This window comes from Galeopterus variegatus, unplaced genomic scaffold (genome assembly GCF_000696425.1).
Source record: "Galeopterus variegatus unplaced genomic scaffold, G_variegatus-3.0.2 Scaffold3998, whole genome shotgun sequence".
Lineage (NCBI taxonomy): Eukaryota > Metazoa > Chordata > Mammalia > Dermoptera > Cynocephalidae > Galeopterus > Galeopterus variegatus.
In genome coordinates, this window is record NW_007730109.1 from 105,273 (window position 1) to 121,072 (window position 15,800).

The window sequence follows — 15,800 nt, forward strand, 5'->3', positions numbered from 1 at the left end:
AAGGGGAGTAGAGTTAGAAAATAGCTTTTCTTTCCTGAGCCTTAGGAGATTAGAGCTGCTTACTGAAGACCACTGGACTGTACTAAAGAACTGTGAAAAGATTACATATTGTGCAAATTGGCTCTATTAATTAGAATAGAGTAGTTTTAAGCAGTACTTAATTACATGTTTCAATACTCCCAATTGTTCTCTGCTGAATGCCTGTTGACAATATTGGCAGCGGGGAGGAGACAACCATTTTCACTGACCAAATTGTAATAGGGAGGGGAGGTCATGCGCCCCTTTGAAATATGCTGCTGCATTAATTTGATGCACTGACCTTCAGTTTTCCGTGTAATTAGGATGAGCTCATCCAGCTCCATGAGCTGGAAGAGGAGGCGTCTACAGTAGGCAGCACTGATGCTCTGTGTTTCTGACTTTTAATGATCCAGCATCTTAACAATAGGCATGTGATTTCTAGGAAAGAGGAAGAATGGAGTCAGCTGACTTTGAATCTAACTACTGACCCTGTGAATTGAAATAAGGTTGACAGGAATAGGCAGAGAAGGCAAATCTCCTCATTAATCAGACCCCAGTTTTTCAAGTAGTGGGGACAGGGCAGTGGCTTAGCACAATCTGAAAAAGGCAAAGCACATAAGTGAACCCTATGGTAGGGGCCTTTCCTTATAAGCCAACCATTTCCTTTAATCTAGACTCAAAATGGTTCATTGTATTTCTGTCTCTTCTTCAAAGTGCCTAAATTTAAAGGAGCTATTGTGGCAAATATCTCAGCACATGTTTAATCAACATGGCACATTAAGGCAGTTTTGCCTTGAAACAGTGAACAGAGCATGCTTTGTATAGAGTGGTACCCGATAAATATTTTAAATGAATTAAACTAGAGAGAGTCAAATTGTAGACTGAAATGCGAATACTTACTCGACAAGATTAGTACTTTTAACACTTATGAATGACTGGGAGAGCAGAGACACAGAAAAAAGTCTTTTGGTTTTATAAAGAAAAATAGCCTCTTGCAGACATAAAACAGGAAACTGATCTCAAACATCAGCTTCAAACTAAGAGAGAAATCACAGTAGACAAGTGGTTTTAGCCTTACCCTACCTCTCCTCCTTTTCTTCCCCACCCAAGAAGAAATCTGCCATGGCAGTTCAGTATGTTAAAAAGAAGAGCTGCCCTGGTTGGGTGAGGGAGAGATCCCAGAGGCCTCCCTGATTGAATTCTCCACCACACCCCTGAACCGAAAACCGCTATTGTACCCTCTTCTTTCTCCAACGGCAACCTATTTCGTAGAAGACAAAATTTCACAAAGTGCTCAGCATAATCTAGAAAAGGAATGGGTAAAATAAACTAATGCCAAATCTAACATAGTATCAGAATGCAAACCTATAACAGTTGGAAAGGGCCCGTAGACAAGTGGAGAGATTTATGAGGCCTCTAAATAAGGGTAGGAATAAGTCAGAATTGATTTTAGATACAGGTCTTCTGGAAACCTTTGAAAGTGGGTCTTGGGAGCTTTGTGTATGTGGGCAGTCATAGAAACTTCCAGGGCTCTTCCTCATACAAGCCTCCCAGCAGTAGGTGTCAGCAGATAGATACCTGGTAGGCAGGTGGGTGAGTGAGCAGGAAGAGTATGCAAGAGTGGTTTTATAAAATCCTGAAAGTGAGAATGAGAGAGCCTGGGGAAAAAATGTAATTTTAGGACAAATGAGAAGAAATAACACTTAACTTAGCTCATGATAAAGTGTTACCCCATATAACTTGACATGGTAGGAAGGTAGGTTTATAGATGATAAATAGAATGATAGATGAATATAGATAAACTAAAGCACAAAAATTATAGAATATTAGTGTAAATGAAAGGTGCTTTTGTTGTATACTAATTTTTATGATTAAACGGATCAAAGAATTTTGCACATAGAAATAAGAGAAAGTCCCAGAACATTTTCTGTCACCTAACGTATTTTGGACAAAATTAAGCTGAAAGGAACATTAGTCTGAATAACATGTAGCATACTTGTGAAATTTTAGAATTTACGATTCAGTTGTTTTTTATATTATAATTTTTGTCAGAGTTTAGCCAACAAAAGGTATTTAAATGTATACCAACACTGGTGTATGTGGCAGTTCAGGATGAAAAAAAAAAGCTCACGTAGGATTAATTGTGAAGCTGATTGATCAATCATTTATACTTACAAAGTTGCATGTAAGACCAGAACACATGTACACACCTAAGTAAAAATGGGTGAGGATAAATCTGACCAACCAGAAAGATAAAGGTGAGAGCAGGAAACATCACGTGATTACAAAATGTCCCTGTGTTTCCTAGTGGTGAAAGCAAAACTAGAAAACCTAGCTGTTCCCATGATTCACTCATCACAATTTCCTGGGGAAAATCCAGGCAGCAGGAGTAACGTGGCAATTCCTGGTCCTGAGGCTAGAAATAATTCTCCTGGGGAACTTCAGTGAGAGGATGCCATGCTATTTAGTGAACCCCACCTTCAAAAACATCTCATACATACTTACATAAGGAAATCCATGCAACCGGAGTAACTCAAATTTTATATAATCTTATATTTAATTGAAAGTAATCAAGGTAGAGAAAATGAAAGAGCAGAAGGTTGTGTACTTGCCTATTACATCTGTTTTCAGCAAATGGTTGTGGAATAGCTATAGTGTGGGAGGCACTGGAAAAGAGGTAAGCAATTAATTAAGTACAACCATTATGGATATCACTTAATAAGGATATAACAGATAAAAGAATGCTAATATTACCTGGGTGGATAGTAACTTCAAGTACAACAACATTGAAATTGAGATATTCTGTTTATTGTAACTTATTGACAATAGCAAAATGGGAGGGAAAAACTTAAATATCCATCAATAGGAGCTATGTCATTTCAGTGTAGCTGGGTGTTCATTTATGAGCTACTGAAACTGTGTATGATAGAGGCTGTGGGCATGTGCCATGTGTGTGTCTTCACAGAGTGTTGCATGTACGTGCATGTACATGTGGCATTAACAGCAGATTTCTAAATAATGCCCAAAATATATTTAACCTAATTTCTAACCAGGCAGTTGAGTAGCAGTCTCTGCTTTTATATGGATCAGCCTTTTCCTGTTTATCTCCAATCTGGCTGTTTCTCCACTAAGTCAAAGTAAAACTGCTTCAATACAATTCCAAGTAATATAAGGAAGCACTTCCTGTTTCAGCTTTAACATTCATCTCTCCTAAAATGTCTGTTTCTGAAATCAATAGTCTGCTCCATTTTATTACAGCTTGTTTCGTTACCAGGCACTATTTTTGGTATTAATACTGTAAAACTGACTTCGGACTGTTTCTGAGCTTTCTCTTTGATTTTGGGATGTATGTTTGTCTATTTTGACACTGGTACTATACTATCTAAGTTGCTATTTCTTCATAACATCTGTAAATAAGTGATAGGCCCTGCCTCTCTTCTACACAACCTCCAAATGGTGCTTTTCTTTTCCAAAATATTCATTCTCATTTAAAATCAATTTTGTAATAATTGATTTGAGTTCCAAGAAAAACTCTGGTATTTTGCCTGGTACCTTGATCCTTTAGACATGTAGTAAATATAACTTAACCTTTTCTCAACATTTAGGCATTATCACAGAGAAAAATTTGTCATTGTTTTAATACAGTGATACTCATGGGATCTGTTGAGATTCATGGCTTTGTTTACTTTTGTCCTGTTCTTTGTTTGTATAGTTTTTCTCTTTTATTGCTTGTTATTAGTTTTCACTGCTAGATGCTATTCATGTGCTTATTTTCACTCCAACCCTTCTTCTTCTTAATTTTTTGGTTTTGATTTGTTGTGGTCTAGGAAAACAAGTGACCAGCTCATTAAAAATGTTTGTAAAGCTATGAATAAATAAGCTTTGAACAAAGACCTCTCTCAGGAGTTGTTGTTTGTTTGTTTGTGATGTGATGTGATATTTTCTTTTTCAACTTCAGACCATGAACTGCTGAAACAACTATTTTGGGTATTTGAAGGCATTTCCCTCTAGATGTGATATATTTTAGGTAAACGAGTATGATATTTTTAACCAAGTACTAAAATTTAGATTATTTTATATTTGGGGTATCTAATATATGTTCTAATTTTAATTTTGAAAAATAAGATTTAGTCTGCAGAATAAGCATAATTTTTTGTTTCTGTCTTTCATAAGCCCTGTAGGATGGCTCCATCTTTCTTACCAAATCGTTAAAAACACCATTTCTCTGAAGTTAATTTCCCCACCCCCTTTTTTTCTTACCTTGGTTGGCAACTTAGACGTCATTTTTTTCAGTAACTACAGGACACTTAAGAAGAAGATCATGAATAGGAAAAAGCTGGTTCTTTTCTTCCCCCCACCTTGAAAGGAGGCCTGTCCAGCCTGTGATAGACAACAGGGAAGAGCCTGGGGAAGCCACTGCTCTGTGGCTGTGAACGCCTGAGATCTGTCAGGACATTTCCGTTCCTGTTGCCTGCATCAGAAACAAAGCGAAATCATTCTTTTACTCTTTACGTAATCCTAAAATAATGGCTTAAAAACTGAGTGTGTCTTGCATTTCAGGTTATGGTTTTGTCGACTTTGACAGTCCTGCAGCTGCTCAGAAAGCTGTGTCTGCCCTGAAGGCTAGTGGGGTTCAAGCTCAAATGGCAAAGGTAAGTTGAGAGCCAGCATCATTCTTCTTCTCCATTCTGTGGCTTTAGTTCTGAAGCCTGACACATCTGCTTTTTCAGTCACCATTGGCATTTTCCCCCTCGTCCCTGCTCGCCATGGTTCCTTCTGGACACTTGTCCCGTGCCTCCACATTCTCAACACTAGCTATTGCGCCAAAGACGATTCTTCATGATTTAATGTGTGAAGGAGGGTTTATAAGTGTATAAAATTTACATAGTAAATTATGTAACCGCATAAGTAAATTGAGAAATAGCATCAGATTGTCTCAGGTAAACATGTATTTGTGAGTCTTTAAGCTCTGTACTGTTTTTTAAAAAATAATTTTAAAATGTCAGTACTCAAGGAATTAATACATTTTAGACACAACTCAAAAGGTAATTGTGTATAGAATGTTGTATTTTGAAAAAATACATAACTTGTACATATGCTGCTTTATACAGATATGCTAGTAGTTTTAATGTACATGTGAGCTGCATTTGCTATTGCTTCTGTACAGTAAACATTTTTACACATTGATTATTTATGGGATATTAATCTACTCTTTAGTAGTTCTGCAATGACGTTACTTATGACTTGTTTCAGATGAACTTTTAGTATTCTAGATGAGGAATATTTTTGAAAAATTTCTCCAGGTGAGGAATATGCCTGAATGTTCAAGGATTATAAAATGGAGATCACATGTTTTATGTTTAATAAGAATTTTAACACAGTGCACATTGATATTAATTACTGTAAACTATAATATTTTCCTTAAACTTTTGTCTTATGATAGTTTTCCTCTAAGGGTTTTACCTGGGATGTCATAATTTATGAATATAGGTGGAGTTGGCCACCCTGTCATTGTCTCTTTCTTTTTGCATTAAGTTCATCATCAAAGTTAGACAGTTTAAGATGCCTGGTCCCTTTTTCAAAAGTAATGATGCTTTTGGTAGACTTGATAGACTCAAAAAAGTTGGCCTTACATTACCCTAATCAGTAGTTCAGGTGCAGTTATAGTTCTAAAGCTAAAAGAACCTCAGATTGTCTGGTGCACCCCCAACCCCACTTTCAAATAGTCATGGTCTTTGTATTAAGAAAAACTAAAATTCAGAGAGGAGAGTAACCTTTGAGATCACACGCATCTCTTGTGTATACATTCTATAACAGACATTCCGTTATGCACTAAACACATCCAGGAGTCACTATTGTCTAAATTGATATTTATGTCCGGGTCTTTATTCCCCAAATGTGAGCTTGGGTAATATCCTAATATCTAGTACCTGCAGTGCAGTTATTAAGATGTTCATGTAATTATGTAGAATTTTTTTTTTTAATCTGTGGTCCTTCAGTTGCTATGGAAAATATTTTCAGACTCAGCAATTTTTTTTATTTTAAGTATTCTTTCCCAAAGAGTAATAATTTTATATCATCTGGCCTCATAAAGTACAGAAGAAAGTAATTTTATACTGTCCTGTACTACTTTTGAATAGTAGCACATGTTCGTTCCCTGAGGAGCATTCACATGTCCATAAGGAAAGAAAGTTTATGGAAGTTAATGGACTCTGGTATAAATATCTTATCTGCTAAGACCTTAATGCTACTGAAGAACATGTATGCAGCTACCAGTATGGAGATTTACTTTGAATAGGATAATCAACATAAGTAAAGAATTCAGGAACTAATAAAAGGGGTCACCACTCTAAAGTACTCATTGCCAATTAATATTTTTAAAGCTTTACATTGAGTTGGACTTAATTAGGATTTTCTTCAATTGCAGACTGAGGAGTTAAAATAAACAGAAACTGTAAATATTAAGCACCATGATTTTCAGATTTGTCCGTGATACAAAACAATTCCCTGTGGCATTGTTGAAAGGCAGTGATTGAGGTTTTAAATATATTTATTGTGAATATGTGATATCTGCTTTGCATAATGATCCACAGAATGTTTAACCTGGCTCTTTAAACAATGGGTGATCAGACACTTTATAAGCAGGACTCTTAGGGCACTCTCTTCTTTTTTCCATTCTGTCCATTCTAACTCACTTCATGAAGTTCATGCTTCCTCTTTTGCATAAAACACAAGGCAGGTTCCATGACTGTTCCAGCCACTTTCATTATTTCAAAAAGTCCCTTCAGTTGCATCTTTCATTTCCGGTCTTTCTGCTTTTTTTTGTGGTAGAACAAATAATATATGGATATATTCTTGTTCGTTGTTGATTTTTCATCCAAACTCAATGAAACATACATCTTCCAATACATTTTCAGCCCTTTCTGTCTATGTTTACATTGCCCAGCCTCAATATAATATTTTAAATAAGATGTCACATGGAGAAAGACTCAAGTTACATTCCAAATACATTTTGTAGAATGTCAGAATCATGTATGGAGGTTTTGAAAACTTCTGAGAGTGCACAGAAGGGATGTGCATCTTGGATATTGCTGGTGCTGAGAGACATCATAGGCTGCAAAGCAATTGTTTGCTGAAAACCATATTGAGTATTTGGTGACCAGGAAGCAGTGTTTTAAAGGTTTGCATCTCAACATAACCATTTATTATATGTATGCATGCCCACAGAAATGTATTTAGTTACATTTTAGGGAATAAATATTTAGTTACATTTTAAGAAATTGGTTGGGGGTTGTAACCGATGTATAATACATTAGAATTTTTTCTTATTTAAAATAATGTGAAATAGGCTTCTGGTTAACACTTTGCTGAATATCTGACTTTCAAGAACAGATTGATGTTAAGTGCATGATGCCTATAATTTAAATGTCCAATCCTGTTTATTTGACAAAAATTTTGAGTGCCATATAATGATGTTAAAGTATCTCCCTTCCCCCAGATCAGATCTGCTCCAAGTAGCAAGCTTATAGTGGGATGGGAACATGATTAGTTTCCTTCCTATTTCCAAATCTTGTATTTTTCCTAGTCTTCCTTTAGCTCATTAGCTGCAGCTTATAATCCCTCCAGGGTTGGAACAGTGGTAGAAGATGGGAAAGTTTCTTGACCTGACAATGATGTAATCTGGTATTGATTTCTTTGGCCAGGAAGCAAGCTGATGCTTTCTCTTGTGGAATGCTTCTAGAGTTTTTCTGAGATCTTTACCCACCCACCCCAACCCCAACTTCCTAAATTTTTTTTTTGCTGTAGTTCCTTGAAGCTAGAGAATATATGTCCTCTGGCTGATATCCTCACTCCTGATAATCTGATGATCATCTTCAGTCTCTTTCGACTAGGATCTCTTACCCCTCAAGGCAGCCTTCTTGGGAGAATCTAACACAACCCTGGCCCAACTCTACTTGTGTGGTCCACATCTGATCTACCTTTGCCAACCATCTACACTTGTAGGCCACTTCAACCAGCCTTTCTCCAACGAGATGCCTTAGGTTTTAAGTCAGACATTGATCCATTGAATCCATCTAGCTCCATGGGACACAGGTCAAGCTTCCTGAGTGGAAGTCCCTATTGAAGTCCCTCTTGCTTGACTGGCAGTGACAGGGAAGCAGTCTGCAAGGTGAGACTCAGAGCACATCAGTGTTTCTCTCCACATAAATGCTTATTCTCAGCCTCTCCAATCTGTGGACAGATAGGAGGTGGGTGGTCAGCTAAGCATCACAAACCAGTCCTCTGCCCGCTGCTTGCAGGCTCTCTTTAGGTGATCTGGTTTCTCACTCTGGAATGTGGAAGTGCCTGACACCCATTGTTTTGTGGCCTCTGTAACTCTGCTGAAGCAGAGTTAGAAAATGACCTATTTTATTAATCTGTTGAAAATGCAGAGGACTTACTTAGAGTGGTCCCTTGAGTACTTACCTAGGCATCATTTCCACTGCCTGTGATGTTAAGCAACATAGCATATTAAATATACACTGTTTTGAAGTAGGCTTTACCATCATACATTTTGTTAAAAAGGGACTGGGTATAGATGGGCACTATATGTCGTGTCAACAGGGCACTTTGAATGCTAGCTTTCCCATGGGTTGATAATGAACACTGTTCAAAGACCTCCTTAGGGGGCCGGCCCGGTGGCGCACTGCTACAGTGCGCCGCTTGGGAGCGCGACGGCACTCCCGCCAAGGGTTCGGATCCCACATACAGACTGGTTCCCGCTCACTGGCTGAGCGAGGTGCAGGCGCAGCACCGAGGGTTGCGATCCCATTGCCGGTCCCGGTCCGGTACGGGCGCGACACTGAGGGTAGCGATCCGTTGCCGGACACAAAAAAAGACAAAAAGGAAAAAATTTTTAAAAATTTTTTTAAAAAAGACCTCCTTAGGAGGCTTGATACTGTAAATTGGCTGAGAAAAGGAATCCCTCCCTCTGTCATCTGTGGAGAGGACCAGTACGCAGGTTCTGAGATGTTGGCCAAATGCCAACATTCTGCATGTTGCGAATTTCTTCAGGTCCCTGTAGAATGACTTGTGTTTCCTGGACCTGATTTCTTTTTTTATTATATGGTTAAAGTTACAAAAGGTATTTTAGCGTGTCTGTTATTCTATTCTATAGAACCATGGATTTGAGTATCTACACTTGACTTAGCCCCTTCATGCTTGTCTAGAGGAAGGAGCACCTGGCACGCATCCCTTGGGGAGACAGTTTTCAGAGGAAGTTGAAGTCTGGCTCCTATAGTTGGTGATAAAGGGACCATCATTGTCCACTTTCCTCTACTGAGTTTATCAGGACACTGTTAGTATGTTGAAAACACATTGCCACATATTAAAAGCTAGCTGTATTATATAATCAGAAAAAATTAAGAGTCATTCAATATGGGGAGGGGGGCAGAAATATAATATCGTTTGACACATTGGCCATCTGGGTTGAAAAAGGACCCCACAAATGTCCAAAACTGAATTGCAAAGCTGCAAATTGAGAGCATTAGAGACCATTGTTTCTAATGGTCTCTAATGCTCTCAATTATTTTACTGCTATTGTTTCTTATTCATGTTTTAATTTTCACTGCCTTGTTTGGTACTTGCCATATGGTAGATATTAAGTGTCTTGTTGATGATCAAAAAAATCAGTTAATCAAAAGGACAACTTTCTTCTGAACTTGGGCAGATATTGAGAATTAAAAAAGGGACATTTTAAAATTATGTCCATTGAGTATCCTGATGAAACTTAGAAATAGCCAAATAGAAATGGCCTTGGGCCTTTTGGAAAACCTGTTTATATAAAATTTGCCAGATGTTTCAAATGTGTGCATTTTTCCAAATAAAAGGCTCATTCTATGAAGAGTAAAGAACTCAGATAATGAGCTAAAAACAGTTAAAACTCAAATCAACATTGGTGATACGTGTTAACAGAGCAACTTTTGTAGGCCTTTCAGTCCCTCCTAATAAGCCTGGTGGGGGTCAGCAGAGCATGGTATATTAGTTGGCTGCTTGTAAGTTTGCACATTTTGTTCGATAAATAGGCAGTCAAACAAGCGAGAATTATTCTCATCTCCACCCAGAGGTCCGCCATGCCCCAAGCAGCTTGTAGTCACATGCCTGTGAGCAGCTATCTGCTGGTTGGTGAACCTATTCAGTACAAGAGAAAACAGATGTCTGCTCGTCCTGCCAAGTCCCTTTCTTGCATTTTAGGAACCGTTCCACACGCACAGGGAGGTTTTTGTTAATTTCTTTCAGATGATGACTGAGTGCTTTACACCATGCGAGACCTCTGAGCCCCGCTTTTCTATTCAAGTGAACATTAGTAGCCGTTTATTCCTCTCATGGTCAATGTGATAGCTAGTTTTCTACTTGTTAGAGAAGCCCTTCAACCCCTTCCATGCCTAGGGACATAAAGAGTAAAGAGCCATGCGTTGGTCCCATTTTTATGTTTGGCCACGTGTAATTGACAGAATAATTGTTTTTTCAGACATAGCACTGTATGTAATAAAACAGTTATTGTTGTCACGATTTGGACAAAATTACCCTTATTCAAGAACCACCACCAATTACTGGGAGTATTACCTGTTCTATTCACTAGGAATGTATGGTAATGAGAATGCAGGGACACTGGAGGGGTAGATGTTTTTGTGGCCTATGCTGCCAGTTTACATTTCTTTTCATTCCTTGTGTTTTGTGGGTTTTTTAGTTTTAAAATTATTACAACTTTGTGGGCAATGTTTGCAGGACAAGTTGACTGTTTGAAAAGAAAGACAAATAACATTAGCTCTAGAAATTCTCCCAAATAAAGAAACCTAACTGACAAGGTTGTTACTGTTGAAAACAAATGCATTAATATCATAGGAAATATTGACCTGTATTTAGTCCACTCTATCTCTCTATATCAAAGAATGGGTTAAGAGCCAAATTTCTTTCTGGATTCTGATTTTTAGCACTTTTTAAAAATGTTTTCTTCATTGTTAAACCCTCAAGTTGGATCAAGATTTTAAAGAATATACAATATTTTTATTAATATTTTAATAACAGAAGCAACTAAAAACAGATTTAGAAAGTACTTAGTGCCTACATTGACGATCCCCTTTTAAATACTTCGCATATGACAACTTTTCCTATGGGCAATCATAAATATTAGTCATTTAGATTCTCATAATTGTAATTAAAAAGAAAGTCCACAATATTTTCATATATGTTTCTTAATGTAACATTTTTTGATGCCATATCATTGTCCAAAGAGTGTTTTAATGCCCTTTAATTAGGGGATTCCCAGCTTTATTTTGAAAAAAGCATGATTTTAACTAAGCATGACTCAGACATCTTTCTATGATAGGTTTGATCATGCCTTCCCACTACTTCTGTGCCTCCAAAACCTCTCTGTTTTTCAAGGTGTGGTTTTCAAACTGCAATTCCTCCCTCCTACTCCCCTGTCACTGTTTAGGGTGCAGGAAATCACAGGATACACTGGCTTATCTTCCTGCAGTATCAGTGTGACTTGATGGTATTAGGTCAGAAACATTGTTTTTCTTCTAAAACAAACTCTGATAGCTAGGTTGCAATACTAACATGACTTTTTTTTTTTTTTAATGATAGAGCACAAGACTTTAAGAAAATTTCGGAGCTCTGGCTAGGCTACTTTGACTTTTGCCTACAGACTCTTTGGAATGCATAGTCACTCTTCTTGCTGTTAGCATTGCCTAAAGTGGGAAAGTATAAGCAGCAATGACTGACAAAGTAAAATCAAACTCCTCAGACAGCCTTTCACAATCTGGTTTCAGCCTCTGGACTTCTGTTTGTTCCTCAAGTCCCAACACAATGTCAGGTCCCTGATCTCCCTGATACGAGCTCACCTGTCTGTTTCCCATTGTGGCTTGCACACATCTCTAGGATACCATTCATTCCATGTGTGTCTGTCTCCCCTGCTTCAGTGTAGAGTCATAGCTATTTTATAGCTAGAGTCGGGGATACAAGATGCACTGGAAATGTCCTTTAGCTGTTTGAGTCCACGTGCACCTCCAGGCCTACCCTCAGGGAGAGAGGACACTGTTTGTGTTGGCTGGGTCAGGACCAGACTGTAGTAACAAACACAGTATTGCACTGCACAGAAGCTTCAGAGACTTGGGAGGTTAGGACCATAGTGAGATGGCTAATGGAGGAGCCGTGCAGTTAGCTGGGTGGAGTTGGTAGAGGCAGCGAGTGAAGTGGAAATAAGGGGATAGGACTTTATCTGTTATCCCACCTCAGAAGAATTTGAAAACTTTAGTACCTAAGATCATTTCCACTGCTTTTCCCTGTATTTTGAAACATTGTATCTGTTATTAGCCTGCATGTATTAAAGAAATCACTTTCCAAGTTTTAGACATTAAGATAGACTTTATATAATTTTCAATAGATTTTGCTCAGCGTAATATAATCAGCGGTACCACACTGAACTTCCATAATTTCAGCTGAAAGCAAAGATAGGTGCCATTTTGGTTAGCCTGTGAAGGGTTGAGGAGACACATGTTCAACTTGCTGTTGAGCATTTGAAAATTTTATATTTTTTCTTGGACACAACCTGAAAGTCGAGGCATCTAGGCTGGGAGCCACCACTGTAAATCTCTGGGACTGACCTGGCTGTGTGCAGCCTTCCTCCACATCAGGACCAGGAAGTTGTAGGGACAGTTCTTTTTGTCCATAGTTTCTTGGTCTTTGATATCTTTAATTCTTAGGATACCAGGGCATTTGCCATTCCCTAGGATACCAGGTTGTTATTTTAAATCTTACCAGATAAGTATAGCACTTTTATTTGCAGATTATGTGAAAGAAAAAGTTTCATTTCAGGTTTAGTTAATGCTATGGTACATTTGAAAGTAGAGACCTGAATGAATTTAACATGTGTAACGCTTCACATATATTTTGAAAGTACTGTGTATTTTAGAAAGCTAGAAAGTTATAGCAAGTGTGCTATTCTGTTGCCTAAGGCTAAAGCATCAACTAATGACTTTACTAATAGTAGTTATTGCAGAAAAAGCATAAGCTGTCATATGCTTCAATATGTAAAGATAAAGTTGGTTAACGAGATCAAGGGAAAGGCTGATTTTAAATCCATTAAGGCTCTTCTAATCTCACAGTTGCAGAGGTAATTTTTGACTTGGTTGGAAAATATTCCAGTTGTCATATAAACTTTTTCCCTGATGATTTGAATACCATATTCTTTGTAAATAGACATAGCAGTTATTGGTTCTCAGAAAATTCAGTTGTACGTTTTTGGTTTTAGCCGATGCTACCTCAGCAAAGCAGGGGTGGGTGGGAAATGATCTAAGAGCATTGCTTCTCAAACTTCCACTGCATATGAACCACCAGGGGATCTTGTTAAAATGCAGGATCTGATTCTGTAGGTCTGGGATGGAGCCTGAGATTCTGCATTTCTAATAAGCTCCTAGGTAATTCCATTACTGCTAACCCCTGGATCACTCTTTGTATAGTGAGGAGTTAGCAAACCTGCCGTCCCCCATCTACTCTTGAGTTCAGCCTTTTCAAGATTCTAAAATTTGCTCTGCCCAGAGTGTATCATTTCATATGGCTTTGAGATTTCTTGTTTTGTTTAATTTTGGAACTCTCCTTTTTCCATTGGTGATCACAACTCAAAAGTAGTATGGACTCTGCCATAGATGAGAGAAGGGAAATGTGGGCAAAGTCCCTACTGGACTCTAGATGACTTAGTCCAGAATCCTTCTTCATGTATCTCTACATTGAATTATTAGCCATAATAGCTTCCTGCACAATAGTATGCCTGAAATGGACTCCTAAAAATAGCAGTGGAAGAGACGTTGGTTATTTTTGGAAACACTGGAAACAGCTGAGAGTAGTGGTTTCATAAGGGCATCCTCTCCAACTAAGTGGTGCCTGCCAGCAGTGCCACTTCCAAATCTACTAAGGATGGCTCCGTAGCATCAGGTCTGGCCTGCACAGATTGTCCCAGCTTCAAACTGTTTTCAAGTGTGCAAGGTGACTTGGGTGTTCTGTAGTTCCCATGGTCTCACTAGGTAGTACTTTTAAAGGACTTCAGCAAAGAGAATGGCTAAATAAAAGTAGATGTGTTAACATAAATATCTCACCTTCTGTTGGAAATTAATGGACGATTTCTCTTCTGTTTTAGCAACAGGAACAAGATCCTACCAACCTGTATATTTCTAATTTGCCACTGTCCATGGATGAGCAAGAACTTGAAAATATGCTCAAACCATTTGGACAAGTTATTTCCACAAGGATACTGCGTGATTCCAGTGGTACAAGTCGTGGTGTTGGCTTTGCTAGGTAAGCAAGCTGCCCTGTCTTTATTATGTGAACAGCAATAGTTCTGCTAAGTTTTCTTAGAAAATAATAAAATGACCAAGAAGAGAGGATTTAAGCCCGGATTAAAGAGAGGATTTAAGTTATGGGAGCCAGTTGCACCATGAACTTAAATTACATGGAAATATTGGTTTGCATTTTCCACATCTTTTGGAAGTTCATTAACATTCTTAAACCTAAGCATATATTTAGTGCAAATATTTAGTGGCTAAATATTTGGTGGCTAATGACAAGGAACTATCACATGAGCAATAGTTCTGAAAGTGGGTGCTCTTAATATTTTGAATAATTAGATCAGGATACTTCTAACTTCTTAAATAACAGTTGGACTCCTAAATTTCATAGCTAAATCAGTGTTTTCTCCTTAGGTGGAAATTTGATTCCTCATCAATAATGTGAATGAATTAGGTTTTTAAATGAAATATTTCAAATATTCAGGAAAAATAAGACAAAAATATGGAACCTGTCTACCACACAGATTTAACAAATATTAACATATTACTGTCTTTGCTTCAATTTTTTTTTTAAGAAATAAAATTTTCGATATGTAAGTAAAGTACCTTCATTCCTTCCATCTGATTTTTATCCCTTTTTTCCCAGAAAGGATACTTCAGTGTACTGGTTAATTTGGCTTCTAAAAGAAAAAGAGCTTTGGTTTTTGGTAGAGTTCTAATCCAAAATCTGATTATATATGATACATTCTTTAGAACCTGTTAGTACTGTGCAGTAACAGATAATGTCTACATGTTTTAAAGTATTGACTTTGATTTTGGAAGAAAAATTGCTGACATTTTACTCTCATGTACAAATGACGTTCACATCTTACCACAGACCTGTAATATCAACAAAGCATTATTATTACATACTATTTTACATATGAGAAAATTGAGGCCAAAAAATAGACTTTTCCATTGTCACCTAGCTGCCAAGAAATGAAGCAAAGGCTAGTACTTAGTTCTTCTGGCTTTTAGTTCATTGCTTTTTCTGTTAGGCCAAATAATCTTGTAATAGAACTGAAAGATCCTCCTGGTAGTCAGTCACCAAGGCCAGCATCTCTCTGGTGTGTACTTCACTGGTTATAGGGATCCAGGTGATGAGATACTGAATGGCCCAGCATCATTTTGTCACCTCTGCAGGTGTTCCTCTGAAAGCAAATTGAATAGTATCATTTCTGTGTCTAAAGATGAAACCCAGTTATACTTCTATTGTTTTTAAAACTGTTGCTACCTATTAAAACTAAGGTGTAACTCTCTGTGTAGTCCAGGAGTGTAGTGCAATTCAAGTAGATTATTCAGTGTTGCTTCCAACAAAGAAAAATAAGTCAAAGTAATTTAAGTTCCCAGAAATGTTTCTCAAATGCTTTTAGCCACCTGTAGATATAGAATAACTTGTAAAATTAGGCCCCAGCCTTT

At 37.7% G+C, this 15,800-nt stretch overlaps 1 protein-coding gene across 1 annotated transcript in view; it reads left to right on the top strand.

The window, feature by feature from the left end:
- The window catches only part of RBMS1 (RNA binding motif, single stranded interacting protein 1), an 89,402-nt gene that overhangs the window by 45,700 nt on the left and 27,902 nt on the right, over positions 1-15,800 (top strand). The window contains exons 3-4 of the mRNA XM_008586488.1: positions 4,579-4,670; positions 14,195-14,352. Of these exons, the coding sequence (XP_008584710.1) occupies positions 4,579-4,670; positions 14,195-14,352 (250 nt within the window). The remainder of the gene's footprint in view (positions 1-4,578; positions 4,671-14,194; positions 14,353-15,800) is intronic.